Source organism: Trichosurus vulpecula, chromosome 3 (assembly GCF_011100635.1).
Source record: "Trichosurus vulpecula isolate mTriVul1 chromosome 3, mTriVul1.pri, whole genome shotgun sequence".
Classification (NCBI taxonomy): Eukaryota; Metazoa; Chordata; class Mammalia; order Diprotodontia; family Phalangeridae; genus Trichosurus; species Trichosurus vulpecula.
In genome coordinates, this window is record NC_050575.1 from 317,589,854 (window position 1) to 317,611,615 (window position 21,762).

The window sequence follows — 21,762 nt, forward strand, 5'->3', positions numbered from 1 at the left end:
GTTGTATCTTCCCATTTTGTCTGTCTGCTGTACCTAGCACAGTGCAATATACCTAGTAGGCCCGTATATATATATTTGTTAAATTGAATTGAATTAAATTGAATTAAATTGAATTTATTATGGATAAGACAAAAGGAGAGGCATGCAGTGTGCTACAGTGCATGAGTGCCTGGCCAGTGGAGTCTGAATACCTTAGGTTCAAGTCCAGCCTCTGATCCATAATGACTGTGACCAGAGCAAATCACTTCTAAGAATAAAAGTTGCAGAACTGTGACTAGAATCTGAGCTTCATTTTGGTAGAGGGAGTTTGACTCACCTGAAGCTCCCTAAGGGGAGAAAATCACAGCTCTGGGGAAAAGAAATAATGTCAAAATGTTTCTTTGACCCTGGGGCTCAGGTGGGACATTGCTTTTATCTTCACCATAATGCCACTTCCATCCCTTCTTCATGATTCTTCTCCCCCTTTATGCTCCCCCCACCCCTCCAACTCTAAGAAGAATAGTGAAATTAATTATATCATTCCTGGACATATTGTCCTATGCTTTTAATCATTTTCACTCTTACAAACACCACTCTGGTCATCATTTCCCTATTAGAATGTAATTTCCTTGAAGATAAAGACTGTCTGGCTTCCTTGTATTTGTGTTCCCGGTACTTAAAGCTTAAAACATGGTACTAAGTTTGGCACATAGTAAACACTTAATAAATTCCTTTTATCTGGGCCTGTGATTTTATCATTGTAACGAACTATCAAATGCTGCACAGCTTGGCATCTTCTCTGCAATTTATAGTCTTAGAAAATTGCCTGGGACACTGAGAGGCTACATGGCTACCCCAGAGTCACACATCTAGTATATGTCAGAGGTGGGAATTGAAACCTGGTCTTCCTGAGTTGAAAGTTGATTCTTTCTTTATCCATTTACATCATGCTGCACATCATTGAGCAATAACCTACCTTCTTAGATGAAGTTTGGATATAATAACAGCAATTTTGTCTAACTATTAATCTTATTAAAATGAATTTTAACTGCCTCCTAATCTAAATGATCTTGCTAGTTAGATGTGCAAGATTCCTGTGATTAATATTCTGTCATGGCGGTGAGCTTTTTTTAAAGCTATGGCAGTGGCTTGCTAACTGTGGTAATCGTGATGAGTGAACTTGAAGAAAGACCCTGAAAGCTCCAAGTAATGAACATACTAAATTTAGAAAGCTACATCCCCAGAAAATTGGCCATTGGCTAGGTTTTTTGGTTGAAGCAACCCTTAAGTCTTTTAGGTGGGATTATAATTTGTGTTTGTAGAGTTTGTATACACATGAATAAAATCACAGGTCATTTAGTGTCATATTAAAAATCTATATAAAACTTACTAAAGTTTAAAGATTGAAACCAAGTGTTTTTAGAAGTTTGAAAATTTTAACTATCTTTTCTTTTTTTTTTTCTTAACAGGATGGTATGACTTCCTTGTACTCAGATCTGAATTTTCCTGCTCTGAGGAAAAACAAGAATATAGAAAATTTCTTACTTAGATGTAAGTTGCATTAAACTTTTTTTTTTTAAACACCTATACATCCGCATCTATGGCTATTTTGAAGGAGTCATAAAAATACCACCAGATTGTAATGGTATTAAAATTTTAGTTAGACTTTTGTTAGAACTATGGATCCTCTACTTTTAGGGCAAAATAGTGCACAATTATGTTCCTAATTGGAGTTCCTAGAAGTTTAACAAACATTGACAGGGTGTAGAGAATAATTACTTCTCAGTTAATTAGATCATAGATTCAGAACTGAAAAGGATTTTAGAAGTTGTGTAATTCAACCCTTTCATTTTACAGATGGGGAAAGTTAACATCTCAAGGAGGGAAGTCACTTATGCAAGCTTGTACACATGTCATTATGAGTTATTAAAAGAACTCTGCAGAGAAAATTGTTTTTATTTTTTTAGCACTGTAATATTTTTTCTTTGTGTTAAGCAGCATTCTTGCTGAGTTATTGTAGATTTGTCAGTAATGTAATCATTCCTTTGAAATATTAATAAAAATGAATATTATAATGTCTTTTGCCATGTAAATGATATTATCTAATACATAGTTAATGATATTGATAATGGCTTGCAGGGATATAAATATATCAAAGGGTGTTAAGAATGAAGGTGTGTTTTTTAAAGGCAACATAACACAGGTACACAGTAAAAATTACTTATAATAAATGGATTTTAAACATATAATGTAAGTAGTATAATGTTCTGATTAGTCAGATAATGAGGGAGATAGAATTACTATATAGACTATATGGTTTGCAAAGAGTTATAATTCTAATATATGTAATAAGCTTAGTAAAACTAGAGATAGTGGCTGCACCTGTGATTTTGTTGATTTAGAGACCTCTCAGATGAGTAAATACATTCTATCAGTGCACGCTGACACCTTCCCAGCAAGGTCTGTTATTAGCAAGTTGCCTAGAGCACAGACAGATTTGTCCGGGGTCATACAGCCAGTATGTGTCAGCATTAGGATTTGATCCCAGGTCTTAACTGTCTCAGAAAGGAGCTTGCAATTACACTAATAATCTTTTTGTGGTTATTCAAAATGAACACTCTAGGATCTTACAGTATATGCTTAAGAGTGATCATTTTGTACTGTCATCATGTCAGCTATCATTCTGTTAGTCAAACCAAGACAAGATTCTGATAGAACACTCATACTGATAAAATGCTGGTAAACTATCTTTTACTGTAATTCAATTTCAAAAAAAAAAAAAAAAAAAAACCCAACCTTTGCAATCAGTTTTGTTTGAAGTTATCTGAAATAAAGGTGAAAACAGTGATATATTTAGTTTCTTATATAAAATATTTTTATCTAGGGGCAGCTAGGTGGCGCAGTGAGTAGAGCACCAGCCCTGGATTCAGGAGGACCTGAGTTCAAATCCGATCTCAGACATTTGACACACTTACTGGCTGTGTGCCTTGGGCAAGTCACTTAGCCCCGATTGCCCTGCCAAAAAGCAAATATATATGTATATATATATATTTATCTGTTGAGTACTGAATTTGTTTATTATGTGCTTACTATATGATTAGGCCCTGTGTTAAGTGCTTGAGATACAGAAAATTGAGACAGTCTCTGCTTTCAAGTAGCTCATATTCTAAATAGGGGAAACGCGAATATGTAAAGGAAGTCTTATGTTCTTGTTAAGTTCATAGCAGATCTAAAGTCCAGGTAATTCATAGGTTCTAATAGGAAAAGTAATCGGGTGGGTGGCAAGTCTCTGCGGATTTTTGAGGAGTAGTGGCAGGTCAGACATCTGGTACCAAGAAGATTATGGTTGCAAGGATCAGAGCATTATAATGTTAGATTGCCTTAAGACATTGATAGTAAATTTTCAAAGCTTGATTGACACAGTTGAAAGCCCAAACCAGTTCATTGGACTGTATTTTTTTGACAACTATGATTACTAATTATGGCAGTTGTTTTTATGAGTACCTGTATTTTTCAATTCATTGTAGATGAGAGAACTGTGACAGAAATTGGATGCCTACAGATGAAGGCAGAAGATTTTGATGTTATTAAAGTAATTGGAAGAGGTGCTTTTGGTGAAGTTCAGTTGGTAAGAATTTAGTCTGCATCTTTTTATTCTTATGTTTTTTACCATTGTGGGGTGGTGGTGAGATATTTATGCTAGTTGTAATATATAACATGAATATTAAAGGTCATATCATTAAAAAGTTAGAAGAAAAGCAAGTCATACACTTTTTCCAAGTTTTGAGTTGGCATGGAATTTTAAACAAAAAATATAGAAGGGATTAAAGCAACTGCAGAACATAAAATGGAAAGTTTTTACTACATAAATTAAAAAGCTTTCTCATAAACACATTTAATGCATGTTGGATAAGAAAAGAAATGGTCGCTGTGAGGGGAAGTTACATCAGATATCTCAAGTAAGGGTCTGATATTGATGATATATAAACATCTAACAAATATTTAAGTGGTCAAAAGAAAAATTTCATTCTAGTAACAAAAATATGAAAGAGTTCTTTAATTCACAAATAATAAGAGAAGTGAAAATCAAAATAAAAAAGGTAGGAAGGAAACAAGCATTTATTTAGACCTTCTATGTGCCACATACTTACAAATATCTCATTTGATCACATCAGCCCTGTGATAGGTAGATGCTGTTATTACTCCCATTTTATTGGTGAGGAAACTAAGGAAGACAGAAGTTAAATTGATTTATATGTAAGGGTCACACAGCAAAATGTCTGAGGCTGGATTTGAACTCAGGTATTGAATTTTGATCTAGGACTCTATTTTGCCCCGTTGCTACCTCAGCTCTGAGATTTCACTTCATACCCAGCAAAGTTGACAAAAAGATGCCAATATTTAACATTGGGCCAGTTGTGGATAGACACACTAATGTACTATTGGTGGAACTATGAATTAGTCTATCCATTCTGGAAAGTAGTTTGGAGTTATGCAAATCAAGTTAGTAAAATGTTCATACCTTTAGACCCATAGATTCCACTGCTAGGCATGTATCTCAAGGAGGTCAGTCACAAAAAGAAAGGCCCCATATAAATCAAAATATTTACAGTAGTATTTTGTTTATGTCAATGAACTGGAAACAAAGTAGGTTCTCTTCAGTTTGGGAATGACTAAACAAACTGTGATACATGAATGTAATGTAATATTGTGCTATAAGAAATAACTATTGAATATAGCATATCATGTGAAAAACTGATGCCAAAAACAACATACTCCTTAAATACAATAATGTAAGTGAAAAGAAAAATAACAAAAGCATAGCAACTGAATGCTGCAAAATTATAATAACCAAGTTTGGCCTCAAGAAGAAATATAGAAGGCACTTTACCTTGCTTCTTTCTTGAACTAGGTCACTGTGGATGTAGGATATTGCATATAATAGTAGACTCTATAATATGTTGGTTAGTTTTGCAAAACTTTTTCTTTTTCTACCTCCCACCCTCTTTTTATTGTAAGGGATAGTTGTAAAGGAAGTAGTTGGAGAGTTATAAAGTTGGAAATTGAGGGGATGTAAAAATACAGGAAGTTAATAAAAATTTATTTTTAAACTACCTCAATATCCAAGGAAGCATAATTCAGTAGAAAAGATACTGATTTGGAGGTAGAGGACATAGGTTCATATTCTAGTTTTGTTATATATAGGTTGCTTAATCTCTTTAAGCCTCAGTTTACTTATCTGTAAAATGAAGAAATTGGGCTAGATGACCTCTCTAAGGTCCCTTCCAACTTTAAGTTTATGATCTGATGAACTAGAAACTTTAGCATTATTTATCTCCTGTCTATCCCTTCCCCCTAAGCACATCAGCATATGGGGATTACAAGATGGACTAGTGAATATGTTCTGGATTTAACAACATAATTAGAGAAACACAATGTAGGCAGACTGGTCTAAGAAGCCAGAAAATAAGTCTTTAACTGAAATTTATTCTTTCGTGTTTGAGTAGAGGGAGATAAATGCTTGAAATATCTTAATTTTCCAAATCTGTATTAGAATCAGATAATATAACCAAAGAAGAAAGCCAGTGACTTTTTGATAGTTTTAATAATGTTACTCAATTTTGTTTAAAATGTTGTTCATATGCTGTTGATAGCATAATATGATGGAAATAGCATAAAACTGGGAATCAGGAGACCTGATATTGGATACTTGCTCTGCTATTACTCAGCTTTGTGACCTTAGGCAAGTCATTTTCCAATAAGAATTTTGGAGTAGGTAAGGTCTCATGTCCTCACTGGCTCTAACTTCTATGAGTACCTTTATGTATAAGTGATAATGTCATTTTGTCACCTGTGAATTTCATAATAATAATAACCTATTTATTGTATTTTAAAGTTTTCAAATCCCCATTCCCACAACAGTTTTGTTAAATCAGTTTATCTTTATCTTACAATTGGCAAAACTGTAGGCAAAACTGAGGCTTATGATCCTCCTAGCTACAGATAAGTCAGCATTTGAAACCAGGTCTTATGACTTGTGATTTTAAGTCAAGCAGCCTGGTACAGTGGAATAAATAGTATTTTGTATTTAAATCATGCTTCTGACACTTCCTATATATGTGACCATGGGTAAGTCACTTAATCTCACTGAGTCTAAATTTCCACATCTGTAAAATGAGGGTAGTAAGATCTGTAATGCCTATTTAAAGGATCATTTTGAGGCTTAAATGAGCCAACAGAGGTAAAGAATTTTATAAAATAAGCATGTTTTAAATGTCTACCATCATTCTATGTCCTGTTTGTTACTTCTTCAAAATATTTAACCTTGGTTCGTATAATTTTGTAATGTTGCTATTCACTCAGCAGATAATGAGCTTGCATCTTAACATTACCTGTGATTTTTGCAAAAAGTTCTCTAGGTAGAAGTGAATTTGAATATACTTATTGTCTTGAAACAAAACACTGATCATTTACTTATCCAACAAGTTTTAGATCATTGCCCCTACTTTTATTTATTCTCCCTGATTGATCAGGGTAGCTGAGTCTGAATACTACTTGGTCCTCATTGCTGCTTCCAGGTTCTCTCTCTGCCAACATCATTCAATAACCTCTCCTTTGAAGTTTACTCAAACTGTATCCACCATCCAATCAAAATTCTAGTCACTGTTGTGCACCAACCTCTGCTTCTTTCCACAATGAGTTCAGTGCCTGGTACACAGTCTTTCTCACCTCCCCCTTAACTCCTCATCAAACTGAACCTCTCAAACATCCTAACTTCATAATTAAGAGTATCACCATCCTCTAATCACCCAGACTCACAATCTAGGTGTTATCTTCAGCTCCTCACTCTAAACTTTATCCCTCTCCCTTTCTAATCTGTTGATAAGTCCTGTCACAACTCTTGTATATACCCCCTCCTCTCTCCTGACATTGTCACCACCTTGATACAGAGCCTCAACAACTTACACTTGGATTATTGCAATAGCCTGTTTGTTGATCTCTCTGCCACACGTCCCTCTCCACTCCTGTCCACTCTTTGTTCACCTTTCAAATTAATATTCTTTAAGTGCCCACAATACCTGACACACAGTAGATGCTTAATGCTTATTTATTGACTAACAGAACAAAAACTATGCATTTGCAGAACCATGTAGGCTCTTAAATTAAGAGGAATTAGGAAAGAACAGAATCGGAAAACTTTTTCAGAAGTTTTATTCAAATCCTTGATGTTCATTCCTTCCTCAGGAAAACTTACGGTGTTGTCTGCTCTTGATTATTGTAGTTATTTAATTTTAATGAATATTTCCTTTAGAAAAAAATAAAGCAGAAATAATTTCTTGAGAAGATTTTATTTTCAAGATATATAATCTTGTAAAGAAATATGTTTTATGTAATCATTTTAACCGTGATAGTTGGCTTTATGTAGTAGTAACTACTTTATCTCGATATCAGGTACTCACTTATTCTTGTAAGTTTATGGGAAGGTCTCGTTAGTAGTGTGAAGCTCTTTGCTTTATAGACTTGTTTTGGGCCAAATCAGAATTAAATTAATTTCTAAGTGTAGTGTACTCTGGTCCTAAATAGCATTTAGACACATGCCATTCTTATCATGTGCCTCTGGCTTTTACCTCTAGTTTTTTGATGTGTTTCTTGAAGATATAGGGCAGCTCTATGCCTACAGGACTGAGTGTGCCAGAGTTTTGGTCTGTTGCAATTCTAGCAATTCTGATTTCAGGCATTGCTTAGTTTTGAGGGCTTCTTTGTATGTTGTTGCTTTCATTAGACTATGAACTCCTTGAGAAGGAGATAAGTGTTTTTTGTCTTTCTATCCCTGGCACTTAGCACAGTACCTGGCACATAATTGGTGTTTAATAAATACTTATCGATCAACTCAGTTTTAAGACTTTGTTCAGAAAACTCATACAGGAGCCAGGTCCACTTTCTAGTCTGCAATTGCGCTTGGACTTTTGAACCCTGTTATGACCAGTGGATGAGGGATTGGAATTCCTAAGGTAGAGATAGAATAATCTTTTCTTTATTCAGGGCCAGGGGGAGAATATGTTCAGAGTCATACAATTAAAAAAGTAGCTTATTTACTGAGTTTGTTTTTAGAAATGTAAAATGTTGTACTCAATCTATTTTTAAGAACCGAAAGCATAAAATTCTATTTCAGAGTTAAAATAATCCCATACCACTTATAATTAAGGGAGGAATAACAATAGCAACTTTATCTGACACTTTAAGTTTTTCAAAGGTTTTACATACGTTATCTCCTTTGACCTTGACAGAGTCCTGTATAGTAGGTACTATAGTACTATAGGTACTGTTAACTTCATTTTGTGGATCAGGAATTTGAAACCCATAAATAATAAGCGATTTACCTATGGTCATACAACTAGTAGATACTGGAGGCAAGATTCAAACCCAGATCACATCTGACTATGTCCATTCTTTTCTCTGCCAATTGACCTGTTTAGTTATCTTGAATATAAAGGACACTATGTGCTTTTATTTCATTATAGTTTACTAGCTGGTAAATAGGTAGAATTATTTCTATTCTGTTCTCCATAAACAAAATTCCCATAGCCACAGTTATTATAACATTTCATGAATCAACCGTATTATTACAGTGGGGTTAATTGATTGATCTCTAAAATATACAAAGAGAGGCTCCCCTGAAGAAGTTAGGAGTAGTTCAGAATCCCATTTAGTATGCAGAAATACAACAGGGAAAAGAATTTATAAAAATAGAATCTGCTTTTCTACAACATGGTTACTGGACTCAACATTTACTTTGGGCTGATTTACTTCAACACTGATTACCAAAAAAAAATTCTTTTGGAAGCAGAATTATAGGGTCTCACAGTTTTGAGACTCTAGATGATTCAGTTTTTCTGATCCAGCTGTGATCTAGTGTTGCTTCAGAAGAGAAATACTTGGACCTTTGAAAATAGAGAATTGGAGGAGTATTAGAGTAAATATTTGTAAATTTAGCAGTTTTTATAGTAGCTGGATTGTCTTGGTCTTTATTGTCATGTACTTAGCCTTCTATATGGAACTAATTCTCATGGAATTGCAAACCATCAAAAGAGTGGAGAAAGATTTTAAAATAAAAATAAAAACAAAATTGCATTTAGCTATGGATGTAAAATAGTTGTTGGAATCTATTCAGGAAATTGAGATCCTGAACTTTGTTATTGTATCTTACATTCATAAACCCATCATAGAATCTATGTAGTGTTTTTATTTGTAATAAAATCAAGTTTAACTTGCATTTTTGTTTTGCCTTCTGTTCTAAAGTGGTGAATTCAGTATAAGCAGCTGGTTAGGAAGTGACTTAATTCCTTTAGAAGGGAGGAGCAAAATGTTTGTTTTGCTCTACGTTCTTATTTTTTTTTTCTGATGGAGGCAGGACACAGTATGTATGTGGCATAGACAGATCCCACTTCCCTGTTACTATTCATCCACATCTTTGTGCCTTCACTGATCACAGACTGCCTCAGCTTATCGCAAAATAGAGGACAGAAATCTGGATTTTGGGGTATTTAAATTATATGAATTTAATTTTAAAAATATCGAAAAATATATCCTGTATTACCCCAGACCCATTAGTGGCTTCTTGGGGTTTGGTATCTGAAAGGCCTGGATTTAATTACAGCTTTGGATGTTTATTAGCCTTGTGTGTGATTGTGGAAAGCTCTTAACCACACTGGGCTTTTGTTTCTTCACCTATATAATTGGAGCAGAAATAGCAATTGCCTCACAGAGTTGTGAGGATCAAATAGGCCAATGTATGCAAAGCATGTTGCAAACATTAGAAATGCTATAAAGATAAAAGTTACTGTCAATTTTATTTTGTTCTTACTTTTTGATGAGATTCAATTATGCCATGGGTTCTTAATCTTTTTTGTATCGTAGACCCCTTTGGCATTCTGAGACCTATGCACCCTTTCTTTATAAGTGAACAAAATAAAATACATAGAATTGCAAAGAAAACTAATTCTAATGGAATAAAATATATTTATCAAAATATTTTTAAAGATGATTTTACAGACCTCAGGTTAAGAACTCCTGATAGAAATAAACAGTCTTGGAACAAGTTGCTGTTCTCTTTTATTCTTTTGTATTTAATATTCTGAAGACTTTTACAAATGGATAAAATTACTACTTTTTTATTTTTAAATGGGATGTAAACTTATTCTCCTTTAGATTCACTGAAAGAAACCATTTTTTATGAACTCTATAGTGATAATATGTACTTTATCCCCTCCTCACCTGATTTTGATCTTGGCCAAGTTTCTTTATTTCAAAAGCTTTATTTCTTCATTTGGGACTTGCATTAAAACCTTTTTTTTCCTTCAGTTTTTAGGAACCAGTCTAGTGTTATATCTAGGACATTGTGGGTAACAATTTGGTTGGTCTCTTAAAATGGTCTGCTTCCAATATAGTTTATTGATGTTCTCTAGGATATTTTGAGGTCTGTATTTGTAGTATAGAAATGTCATCTGTCAGTCCATAAAAGATCGTGAATTTATGGTGTATTATTCTAACTACCAGTTCTTGTGATGCATATTCAGTATATGCTTAATTTTTATAACTAGTAATGATGGGTCGTACCATTTCCACCACTTCATTACATAATGTACATGTATTACTTAATCTGTCCTCCTTAAGGATAGCCTTTTTGCAGTTTCTTGTGTCAATGGTCCCGAGTTAAACCTTCCTTTTTCAATATTCTTATTATCAGCACATAGTCAATAAGCATTTATTAAGTGCTTACTTTGTTCTAGGCACTGGGTTCATTTTTGGAGATATAAATACAAGAGAAAAGAAAAATAGCACATGCCCTTATGGAAGCTTACATTCTAATGAGGGAAGACTACAAATAAAAGGAAGCTGAAAAGAAGGGGGTTTGGGAAGGGTCCTTCTGGGGCATAGGGAGAGGAATTGTGGAAAAAGAAGTCCAGAGAGTCATGAGCAGCCCAGAAAAGAAGAAAAGAGTGAGCATGGCTGACCTGGGCACTTTTCTTAAAATGGAGGTTCCCAAAGAGCTGTCCAATCAGGAAGGAGCTGCAGAGATTGAATGAAAAGGCTACTGGTGGGGAATAAAGTCCAGTGTCAAGAGTGGAGGCCAGAGAGGAATGCAGGATTGAATCATTAATCTGCTGATCACTTAGCCTACTCCTACTTTTATCTCTCGTTTCTGCCCAACCTTCTATTAATTTTTCTTGCATGTCAAATTAGGTTTCTTTTCCAATAATTTCATTATGAAAAGTCTCTTTCTCTACTATTTCTGATGGAAATGAGAGGTACATTGAACTTTGTCTAGCTAGGTTTTTATGCTCCATTAAAAAAAGTGGAAGTTGCCTAGAGGAAGAATTAGGGATTAAAGTTTTGTTTATTTGGGTAGTTTTTTTCCTCAGGAGTTGAGTCTAGTGTTAGAAAAACAACACCATTTTATCAGAAATACATTTGTTCTCTTCTTTTCCTCCTGCCCCTCCCTTTACAGAAATACCAGGTTTCTATTAAGGTTACTATTTAAAACAGTGTGTATACCCATGTTTTAAATTTTGTAAATATGCTTCGTCCCTATTAGTTAACATCTTCATATTTCCTTTGAAGTGGTGATTTGTTCTTTTGTTTATTTAATTTGGCAACTTATGGAACCGAGGTTAAGTGTTCCTTAATGAAATGAGGCTCTTATAGTTAACAGGACAGGTGTTTGATCATTGATTTATCAAAAGTACCTTGGCATTTTTTCCTTTATTAAGAACTTATGCTGCTGCTTTACATTTTATTTTGCGATTGATATAATTAATAATAGCATTGCAGATTAAGTGCCCAGTTCATTAGTATTTCTTGTTAAAAAAGCACTAATGATAATTTTGCTGTTTGTAAATCAACAGGTTCGTCATAAAGAGTCACAGAATGTTTATGCCATGAAGCTTCTTAGTAAATTTGAAATGATAAAAAGATCAGATTCTGCTTTTTTTTGGGAAGAACGAGATATCATGGCCTTTGCCAATAGTCCTTGGATTGTTCAGGTAAGCACTGTATACTCAGTAAATTTAAATCATACATGAGAAAGCATATTTTGTTTGCTGAAACTCCAGTATGTTTATGCTTGTATGATGTTTATAAAGTTCTAACACTGAAGTTTGATGTTAACAGGATTTGACACATTAAACCACCTTTAATGCTTCCATGGCAGTATCTTATCACTCTTTTTCTGAAATAAAAAGACCAAATTTAGAAACCTGAATTTTAAATGAGATTTAAAATTATATATATAATTATTGGGATGGAGGAGAATGTCACATAGATAATTCTAAAATATTTTCAAACATTTAACATTAACTGTATTTGTTTTTCCTCCCCCCAAAATTACCATTTAATTTATATTATTAAAACAGTTCATCATGTATCAGTTGAATTTTGTAAGTATTTATGAAGTGTCTGCTGTGTATGTAGAATGTTGTGTTATGTATTAGATTACATTTAAAGTTTAAATATGACATTTTTTGCTTTCCTGGAATTTACAGTCCAGTAACAGAAATATGAAACTCAGAATTGTTATAAAATAATGCATGGAAATGATGGTACTTGCAAACATTTCAGCTGAAAAATGGTTCAGAAGCATAGGGAGTGCCAGGGAAATCCAATTTAGAATTAAAAATATGCAACAAAACTGAGTAATATAAATAAAGGAACGTTACCAAGCCTTTCCCCTCTTTTTTGCCCCCTAGCTTTATTTCAGCTGTTAGCACAGTGCCTGTCACATAGTTGTCACTTAGTTAATACTTGCTGAATTGACCTTTCTTTGTAGCTTATGAATAGAAATTCTTACATTCAAAAGCATTTATTACAATTAAAATGTTTTAGGAAGATACATATATAATGTGGCTGGCAAAGGTGGGGGGTGTTGTAAAGATATTTTATGTTTATATGAATCAACTAATTACTTTTTTCCGTTTTTTGGTCACACTCTGTTCTGTTAACCCTAGCCTACTATCATAAATTGATGCCTTTGGTCATTCATTCTTAGTTCAACATTTATTGAATGCTTACTGTGGGGAAAAAAATACTGTTGGTTACTGACTGAAAACAATTAAATAGGCCTTTCTTCCTGCCCTTTCCAATCTAAATGGAATGCCCTCCATCTCCTTCACCTGTTGAATTTTCACTCATACTTTGAAGTCCTGTTCTAGTGCCACATTCTTCAGGAACTTTCCTCTGATACCTCTGGTCATACCACCTTGGAAGAACTGAAAACTTACAGGTCCCTAGAAGTATCTCTGAAAACAGCTGTACAAAAGCCCTGAAGATGGGACAGTATACCCTCCACACTGGAAGCAGAGCTCTACCTTAACAAAGAGTTAAAAAAGTAATAGGCTGGGAAAATGAGCAAACAACGGGAAAGAATTCGGACTATAGAAACTTACTTTGGTGACAAGATCAAAACATACACTCAGAAGAGGATGAAAAAGTCAAAGCTTCTACACCCAAAGACTCCAAGAAAAATATGAATTGGTCTCAGGCCATGGAAGAGCTCAAAAAGGATTTTGAAAATCAAGTAAGAGAAGTAAAGGAAAAATTGGGAAGAGAAATGAGAGTGATGCAAGAAAATCATGAAAAATGAGTCAACAGCTTGCTAAAGGAGACCCCAAAAATATTGAAGAAAATAATGTTTTAAAAAATAGACTAACTCAAATGGCAAAAGAGATCCAGAAAGCCAATGAGGAGAAAGAAGAATGCCTTAAAAAGCAGAATTGGCCAAGTGGAAAAGGAGGTCCAAAAGTTCACTGAAGAAAATAATTCCTTAAAAATTAGAATGGAGAAAATGGAAGCTAATGACTCTATGAGAAATCAAGAAACTGTAAAACAAAACTGAAAGAATGCAAAAATAGAAGACAGTGTGAAATATCTCTGAAACAACTGACTTGGAAAATAGATCTAGGAGAGAGAATTTAAAAATTATTGGACTACCTGAAAGCCATGATCAGCAAAAGAGCCTAGACATCCTCTTTCAAGAAATTATCAAGGAAAATAATCATGATTTTTTAGAACCAGAGGGTAAAAATGGAAATTGAATGAATCCACTGATCACCTCCTGAAAGAGATCCCCAAATGGAAACTCCCAGGAATATTATAGCAAAATTCCAGAGTTCCCAGGTCAAGGAAAAAATATTGCAAGCAGCCAGAAGGAAACAATTCAAGTATTGTGGAACCACAATAAGGATAACACAAGATTTAGCAGCTTCTATATTAAGGGATCAAATGGCTTGGAATATGATATTCTGTAGGTCAAAGGAGCTAGGATTAAAACCAAGAATCACCTACCCAGCAAAACTGAGTATAATCCTTCAGGCGAAAAAATTGACATCAATGAGATAGAGGAATTTCATGCATTCTTCAGAAAAGACTAGAACTAAATAGGAAATTTGACTTTCAAATGCAAGACTCAAGAGAAGCATCAAAAGGTAAACAAGATAGAGAAATCATAAGGGATTTATTAAAGTTAAACTTTACATTCCTGCATGGAAAAATGACAATTATAACTCGTAATATCTTTTTCATTATTAGGGTAGTTAGAAGGAATATGTATATATATACATATATATATGTATATGTGTGTGTATATATGTGTGTATATATATATGTATATGTATATATATATATATAGACAGAAGGCATGGGTTGAGATGAATATAAAGGGATGATATCTAAAAAATAAAATTAAGGGGTGAGAAAGGAATGTACTGGTAGGAAGAGAAAGAGAGAAGTCAAATGGGATAAATTATGTCACATAAAAGAGGCAAAAAAAAGCTTTTACAGTGGAGGGATAAGGGGAGGAGGTGAGAAGGAATGAGTGAACTACTGTCATCAGAATTGGCTTAAAGAGAGAATAACATACATACTCAGTTGGATATTGAAATTTTTCTGACTCTATAGGAATGTAAGGGGAGAAGGGGATAAAAGAAGGGATGAGTGAAGGAGGGACAGGGTGAAAAGAGAGAATAGAATAAAGGGGGGGTGGGATAGGATGAAGGGAAATAGAATTAGTTTTCCACAACATGACTATTGTGGAAATATTTTGCATGACAACACATATATAACCTACATTGGATTGCTTGCTTTCTCAATGAGGATGGGTGGGAAGAGAGGAAGGGAGAGAATTTGTAACTCAAAGTTTTAAAAATGAATGTTAAAAATTGTTTTTACATGTAACTGGGAAATAAAATACGTAGGCAATGGGGTATAGAAATCTATCTTACCCTGCAGGAAAATAGAAGGGGAAGGGGTAAGAGAAAAGGGATGGGGGTGATAGAAGGGAGGGCAGATTGGGGGAAGGATTGGGTAGTGAGAAGAAAAACACTTGAGGAGGGACAGGGTGAAAGGAGAGAGAGAATAGACTAAACGGGGGTAGTGGGAATAGGATGGAGGGAAATACAAGTAGCAGTAGTAGCTGTGAAAAAAAAATTGAAGCAAATTGCTCTGATAAAGGTGTCATTGCTTTAACATATAGAGAACTGTCAAATTTATAAAAATTTAAGAGCCATTCCCCAATTGATAAATGATCAAGTGATATAATCACTTTTCAGATGAAGTAATTAAAGCTATCTATAGCCAGCCATATGAGAAAATATTCTAATTCACTATCGATTGGAGAAATGCAAATTAAAGCAATTCTGAGGTACTACCTCATACCTATTAGATTAGCTAATAGGACAAAAAATGTTGGAGGGAATGTGGGAAAAATGAGACATTAATGTCCTGTTGTGGGAGTTGTGAATTGATTAAACCATTCTATAGAGGAATTTGGAACTATGCCCAAAAGGCTATAAAACCATACATACCCTTTGACATAGCAATAACACTATTAGGTCTGTATCCCAAAAGAGATAAAAAAGCAAAAAGGAAAAGGACCTATATGTGCAAAAATATTTATAGCCGCTCTTTTCTGAGGGTAAAGAATTAGAAATTACGGGGATGCACATCAATTGGGGAATGGCAGAACAAGTTGTGGCATGTAATTATGATGGGATACTATTGTACTATGAGAGATGAGCAGGATGCTCTCATAGAAACCTGGAAAGAGTTGCATGGGTTGATGCAAAGTGAAATGTACTAGGTACAACGTAACAGCAATATTTTAAGATGATCAGCTGTGAATGACTTAGCTAGTCTCAGCAATACAATGATCTAGGAGAACTTTCAAGAACTTAGGGTGAAGAATGCTATCCATCCCCAGAGAAAGAACTGATGGTATCTGAATACAAATTGAAGCATACTTTTTTTAAACTTTCTTCATTTTTCCTTGAGGTTTTTTTTTGTCTATTTTCTTTCACAACATGACTGTTACGGATGTTTTGCATGACTATATATATACATATATACATATATAACCTATATGGAATTGCTTGCCTTCTCAATGAGAATGGGTGGGAAGGGATGAAGGGAGAGAATTTGAAACTCAAAGTTTTAAAAACAAATGTCAAAAATTGTGTTTACATATAACTGGGGAAAAATTAAATATTAAATACTAAAAAAAAAAAAAAATTGAATAATAGTAACCTTACCTTCCTTAGATGTATAGCTTGATAGCATTCACAGTCTGTCATAGAACTTTTCATTTGATCTCCATAATAACCCAAGGTGGTAGGCAAGCCTCTAATTGAAAAAAAAAACAAAAACAAACCAACAACAACAACAACATAGGAGGTGGGATGGGAGAGGAGGAGGGAGAGGGAAAATGAGTCTTCTAGCTAGTGAGGGTTAATTTACTACCTCCCAAGGCAGCCCAGTCCACTTTTGGGTAGCACTGATTTTTAGGAAGTTTTTCCTTACTGAAAGCCTAAATGTACACCTCTGCAGTTTTTACCTACTGAGTGCACTGTCATTTTTTGTTCCAAGTAAGTCGAAATTAGTCATTATGATAAAATAAGAAAATTTAGTATCTATTACAGGCACATTCCCTATCACTTCAGTTTTTAGGGGGAATTACTGTTAGGTGGTAATCATTCCTAATTGACTTTTTTGAACATTTGACTGTTACACATACTGAAGATAAAGAGCAAGCCCTCCTTGAAGCTCTAAGCATGTAGCATGAATTTTTATTCCTTTTTAAAAAAGTTACTTTTAAAAATACCTACAGCAGTAACAAAATTGTGTACAAATAATATTTATGTGGTGTTTTAAGGTTTACAAACTGTTTTAGATAATTTTAATTTATTATAGAAATATTTAGGTATGGAAATGTATTTCTGAGAAAAATTGTCCTCTTATGAATAAAGCCAGAAAAACTTATTAGACCTTCACTTCTTTATGATAAGGAATTTTTTCAAATACTAGATTACTATGGTCATCTGCTACTGTGTCTTGTGTACCTAACCTAGTCTGCTGATCCATCACTATTTCTTAGCCAGTACCGGAAAGTTTCAATGATTATCCCTTCATACAGTTTGAGATCTGGTATGGCTAGGCCACCTTCCTTCATATGTGTTTTTCATTAATTCCCTTGATATTTTTGACCTTTTGTTCTTCCGATGAATTTTGTTATGATTTTTTTCTAGCTGTATAAAATAATTTTTGGTAATTTGATTGGTATGGTACTGAATAAGTAAATTAATGTAGATAAATTTGTCATTTTTATTATATTGGCTCAGCCTGCATATGAACAAATTGATATTTTTCCACTTGTTTAGATCTGACTTTATTTGCATGAAAAGTGTTTCGTAATTGTGTTCAAATAGTCCCTGGGTTTGTCTTGAGAGGTACACTCCCAAGTATTTTGTATTGTCTATGGTTATTATCTTAAGTGGAATTTCTCTTTCTCTTTCTTGCTATTGGACTTTATGGTAATACAGAGATATATTGATGATTTACGTGGGTTTATTCTATATCTTGCAACTTTGCTAAAGTTGTTAATTATTTCAACTGGTTTTTTTTTTAGTGGATTCTTTAGGATTCTTTAAGTATACCATCATATCATCTGCAAAGAGTGATAGTTGTCTCTTATTGCCATAGCTAACATATCTAGTACAATATTGAGTAATAGTGGTGATAATGGACATCCTTGCTTCACCTCTGATCTTATTGGGAAGACTTTTAGCTTATCCCCATTTCAGATAATGCTTGCTTTTGCTTTTACATAGATACTACTTTTCATTTTAACGAAAGCTCCATTTATTTCTATACTCTCTGGTGTTTTTTTTTTTAATAGGAATGGGTGTTGTATTTTGTCAAAAGCTTTTTCTGCCTCTATTGAGATAATTTTATGATTTCTGTTGGTTTTATTATTGATGTGGTCAATTGTTTGTAAGATAATGTGATCAATTATGCTCATAGTTTTCCTGATATTGAACTGGTATAAATTCTACCTGGTCATAGTGTATGATCCTTGTGATAGATTGATAGATTGCTGTAATCTCCTTTTTAGTATTTTATTTAAAATTTTTGCTACTACCATTCTTTTAAAGCTGGACACATGCAAATTCATTCAATAAATATTAATTGAATGCTGACAGTGGATTTTATGCCTACCTTTCCACATCTACACTGTTTTCCAAAGTGCTTCTGTTGAAAAAAAAAAACAGTTCATTATCTTCCTCCAAAAGGACAATGATTGATTTATGTTTATTTTGAATGTAAACTTATAGGAGGGGCATATACAGAAGTTTTGTACTGACTGGGCCTTTTTTGTCCACCAAGAGACAGAACAAAATAAGACATACCCAAATCAAAACAAAAGATTGAAAATAATTTTTTCAGTGTATATTTTAACCAATTGCCTTTTTTTTTCCTCAGAAATAATTGTAGTGTGTCTCTCACTTCTCTTTTTTTCCAGCTCTTTTGTGCCTTTCAAGATGATAGATATCTTTATATGGTAATGGAATACATGCCTGGTGGAGACCTTGTAAACCTTATGAGTAACTATGATGTACCTGAAAAATGGGCCAAATTTTACACAGCTGAAGTTGTTCTTGCTTTGGATGCAATACACTCCATGGGTTTAATACATAGAGATGTGAAACCTGACAACATGCTTTTGGATAAAAATGGACATCTGAAATTAGCAGATTTTGGCACTTGTATGAAAATGGATGAAGTAAGTATACAGCTAAAATTGTTACACTTTCCTGAGAACTGTAAAATGTTAATAAGTAAACAAATTTTAGAAATATAAACATACATTACTTAGCAATTCAGTTAATACTTTAGCTTTGGCTTCTTTCCTTTTTGACATACTGGCAGCCTGGTTGTGGGTAAGTGGGTAAGTTCATTATTAACTGTACACATTTTCAGTTCTCTTTAGTAGAGAAGAGAAAGGCAAAAATATTGTCAGTGGCCAGTTTTCTATGAAAGCCAGCATACCAACTATTGTTTACATTGTTTTACATGAGTAAGAAGATATCATATGCACTTAAATAAAAGACGCTCACAACCTAGGTATCATAAAACACTCATTGTGCACATGTTCTCTTTGCCTTCACCCCCGCCACACACACACACATGCACACACCCCACATCATCATTATCATCATCTAATCTGTTGCCAAGTCCTATAGGTTCTACATTTGTAATATTACTTGTGTGCATCCTTTTTTCTCCTCTGACACTGTCACCTCATACAGGGCCCCATCACCTCACACCTAGACTATTGCAAGAGCCTACTGGTTGCTTTCCCTGACTTAAATCTCTCCCCACTGTAGTCCATCCTCTGCTGTCAAATTGATCTCTATTCAATAAACTTCAGTAGTTCCCTATCACCTTTATCATCAGATCTAATGATCTCTTTCTAATGGTCAAAATTCTTCATAACCTCGCCCCTTCCTACCTTTTCATTTTTCTTATACCTTACTTCCCTCCATATACTCTGTGATCTTGTAATCCTCATTTCCTTACTCTTCCTCTCACAAGACACTCTATCTCCAGATTCTTTTATTTTCACTGGCTGTTCTACATGCCTAGTATTCTTTCCCTCCTCATCTCCATCTCATGGCTTCAAGTCCCAGTTACAATCTTACCCTCTACAAGAAATCTTTCCAGCTCTTCCTTAATAATAGTGCCTTCCCTCTTTTGACTATCTCCAACTTATCCTATATATGTCTTGTTTCTACATAATTGTTTTCCTGTTGTCTCCCCCATTAGATTGTGTGAATATATTCAGAGCAGGGATTGTCTTTGACCTTTTTTTATATCCCTGGTACTTAGTATAGTGTCTGGCATATAATAGGTATTTAATAAATACTTGTTGACAGGCTGCTCTATCTTTATCCTTATGTTATACTTATGTCATCCTTTTGGCCTATTGGCCTATTTGAGAACTTATGTTTTGCTGCCCCAGAGTTTTGTGGGTTGTGGATTCAGTTTAATGTCTCCTTATACATCCAGTCTTTTAATGTCTGTGCCTGGGCCAGAGACCTCACAAAGAAGCTGCTGTTCTTATTTCACTTCCTGCCAGTGTGTCTTTGCTCAGGAGTTGTAGCAATGTTGGACTTTTTCGACAGATCTTCTTGGTTTTCTTCAATTTGCCTTGTATGTGTCCTAGTTGCTCATGGTTGCATGTTGTCTCCCCCTTTAGACTGTGAGCTCCTTGAGGGCAAGAACTGTTTTTGCTTTTTTTGTATCCCTTGTATTTTGCACAGTGTTTGGCAGATAGCAAGTGCTCGATAAGAGCTTCTTGACTGTGTGCCAGACACTGTGCTAAGTGGTTAAGATACAAAGATTAAAAATGTCATAGTCTCCATCAGCAAAAACAAGATGATTGCTTGTCTTCCTGCTAGAGTAACAGTAGTATATGCTTCAAGGATGATTTTGGCTAGACCACCTTTGAAGGTCTCATGAAGCTCAATACTTCTATGGATAAGAAATTATTTATTGTTCTTAATATGATTCACATATTTAGTACTTGTTCACAGAGTAATAATAATAATAATAATAATAATAAATAATCCAAGTCTAAAAGTTGCAGCAATTATCCAAGTGTAATTATTCTGAAAAGGAATATTTATTTTTAAATGTTGAGGAAAGAGCAAGGAATTTTGAAATAACTAATTCTATTTACATAACTTCATAAGCTTTACAGAGTGTTTTCCTGTGAAGCAGGTTATACATGTGTTATTACTCCCACTTTCAAAGTGCCAATAAATCAGTCAGTCAACAAGCATTTATTAATTGCCTATTATTATTAGGCAGCTAGGTGGTGCAGTGGATAGACTGCTAGGTCTAGAGTCAGGAAGACCTGAGTTATTCTGGCCTCAGACACTTCCTAGCTCTGTGACCTCAGGCAAGTTACTTAACCTCTCTTTGTCTTAGTTTCTCCAGCTGTAAAATGGGAGTAATAACATTAATAACCCTCCCAAGGTTATTGTGAAGATCAAAAATAATAATTGTGCTTACTTAGCACAGTGCCTGGCACATAGTAAGTGCTATTTAATGTTAGTTATTTTTATTATTATGTGCTAGATGCTAAAGAAGCAAAGTGAAAAATGAAATAGTCCTTGACCTCAAGCTTACATTCTGTCAGGAGAATAATAGCAATAAATATATACAAACAAAGCCATCAATCTAGACCATCAATAAGACCATCACTGTAGAGCATGAAAAAAATCGTAGAGGCCATCTAGTCCAATCTCTCTAACCTCTAACCTCGGGTTTTACAGAAATGGAAATAACCAATTTGACATTCCCATAGGTATTAAGTGTCAAAGATAGGATTTGAACTCAAGGCCTCTAACTTTTGAACTCACGTTCTTTCCATTGTACCACATTGTCTCCTTT

At 34.2% G+C, this 21,762-nt stretch overlaps 1 protein-coding gene across 4 annotated transcripts in view; it reads left to right on the forward strand.

Moving 5' to 3' along the window:
- The window catches only part of ROCK2 (Rho associated coiled-coil containing protein kinase 2), a 173,844-nt gene that overhangs the window by 68,589 nt on the left and 83,493 nt on the right, over positions 1–21,762 (forward strand). For all 4 annotated transcript variants that reach the window (XM_036750187.1, XM_036750186.1, XM_036750188.1 and 1 more), the window contains exons 2-5: positions 1,449–1,530; positions 3,507–3,607; positions 11,886–12,023; positions 18,827–19,087. In XM_036750187.1, coding sequence (XP_036606082.1) covers positions 1,449–1,530; positions 3,507–3,607; positions 11,886–12,023; positions 18,827–19,087 — 582 coding nt within the window. The remainder of the gene's footprint in view (positions 1–1,448; positions 1,531–3,506; positions 3,608–11,885; positions 12,024–18,826; positions 19,088–21,762) is intronic.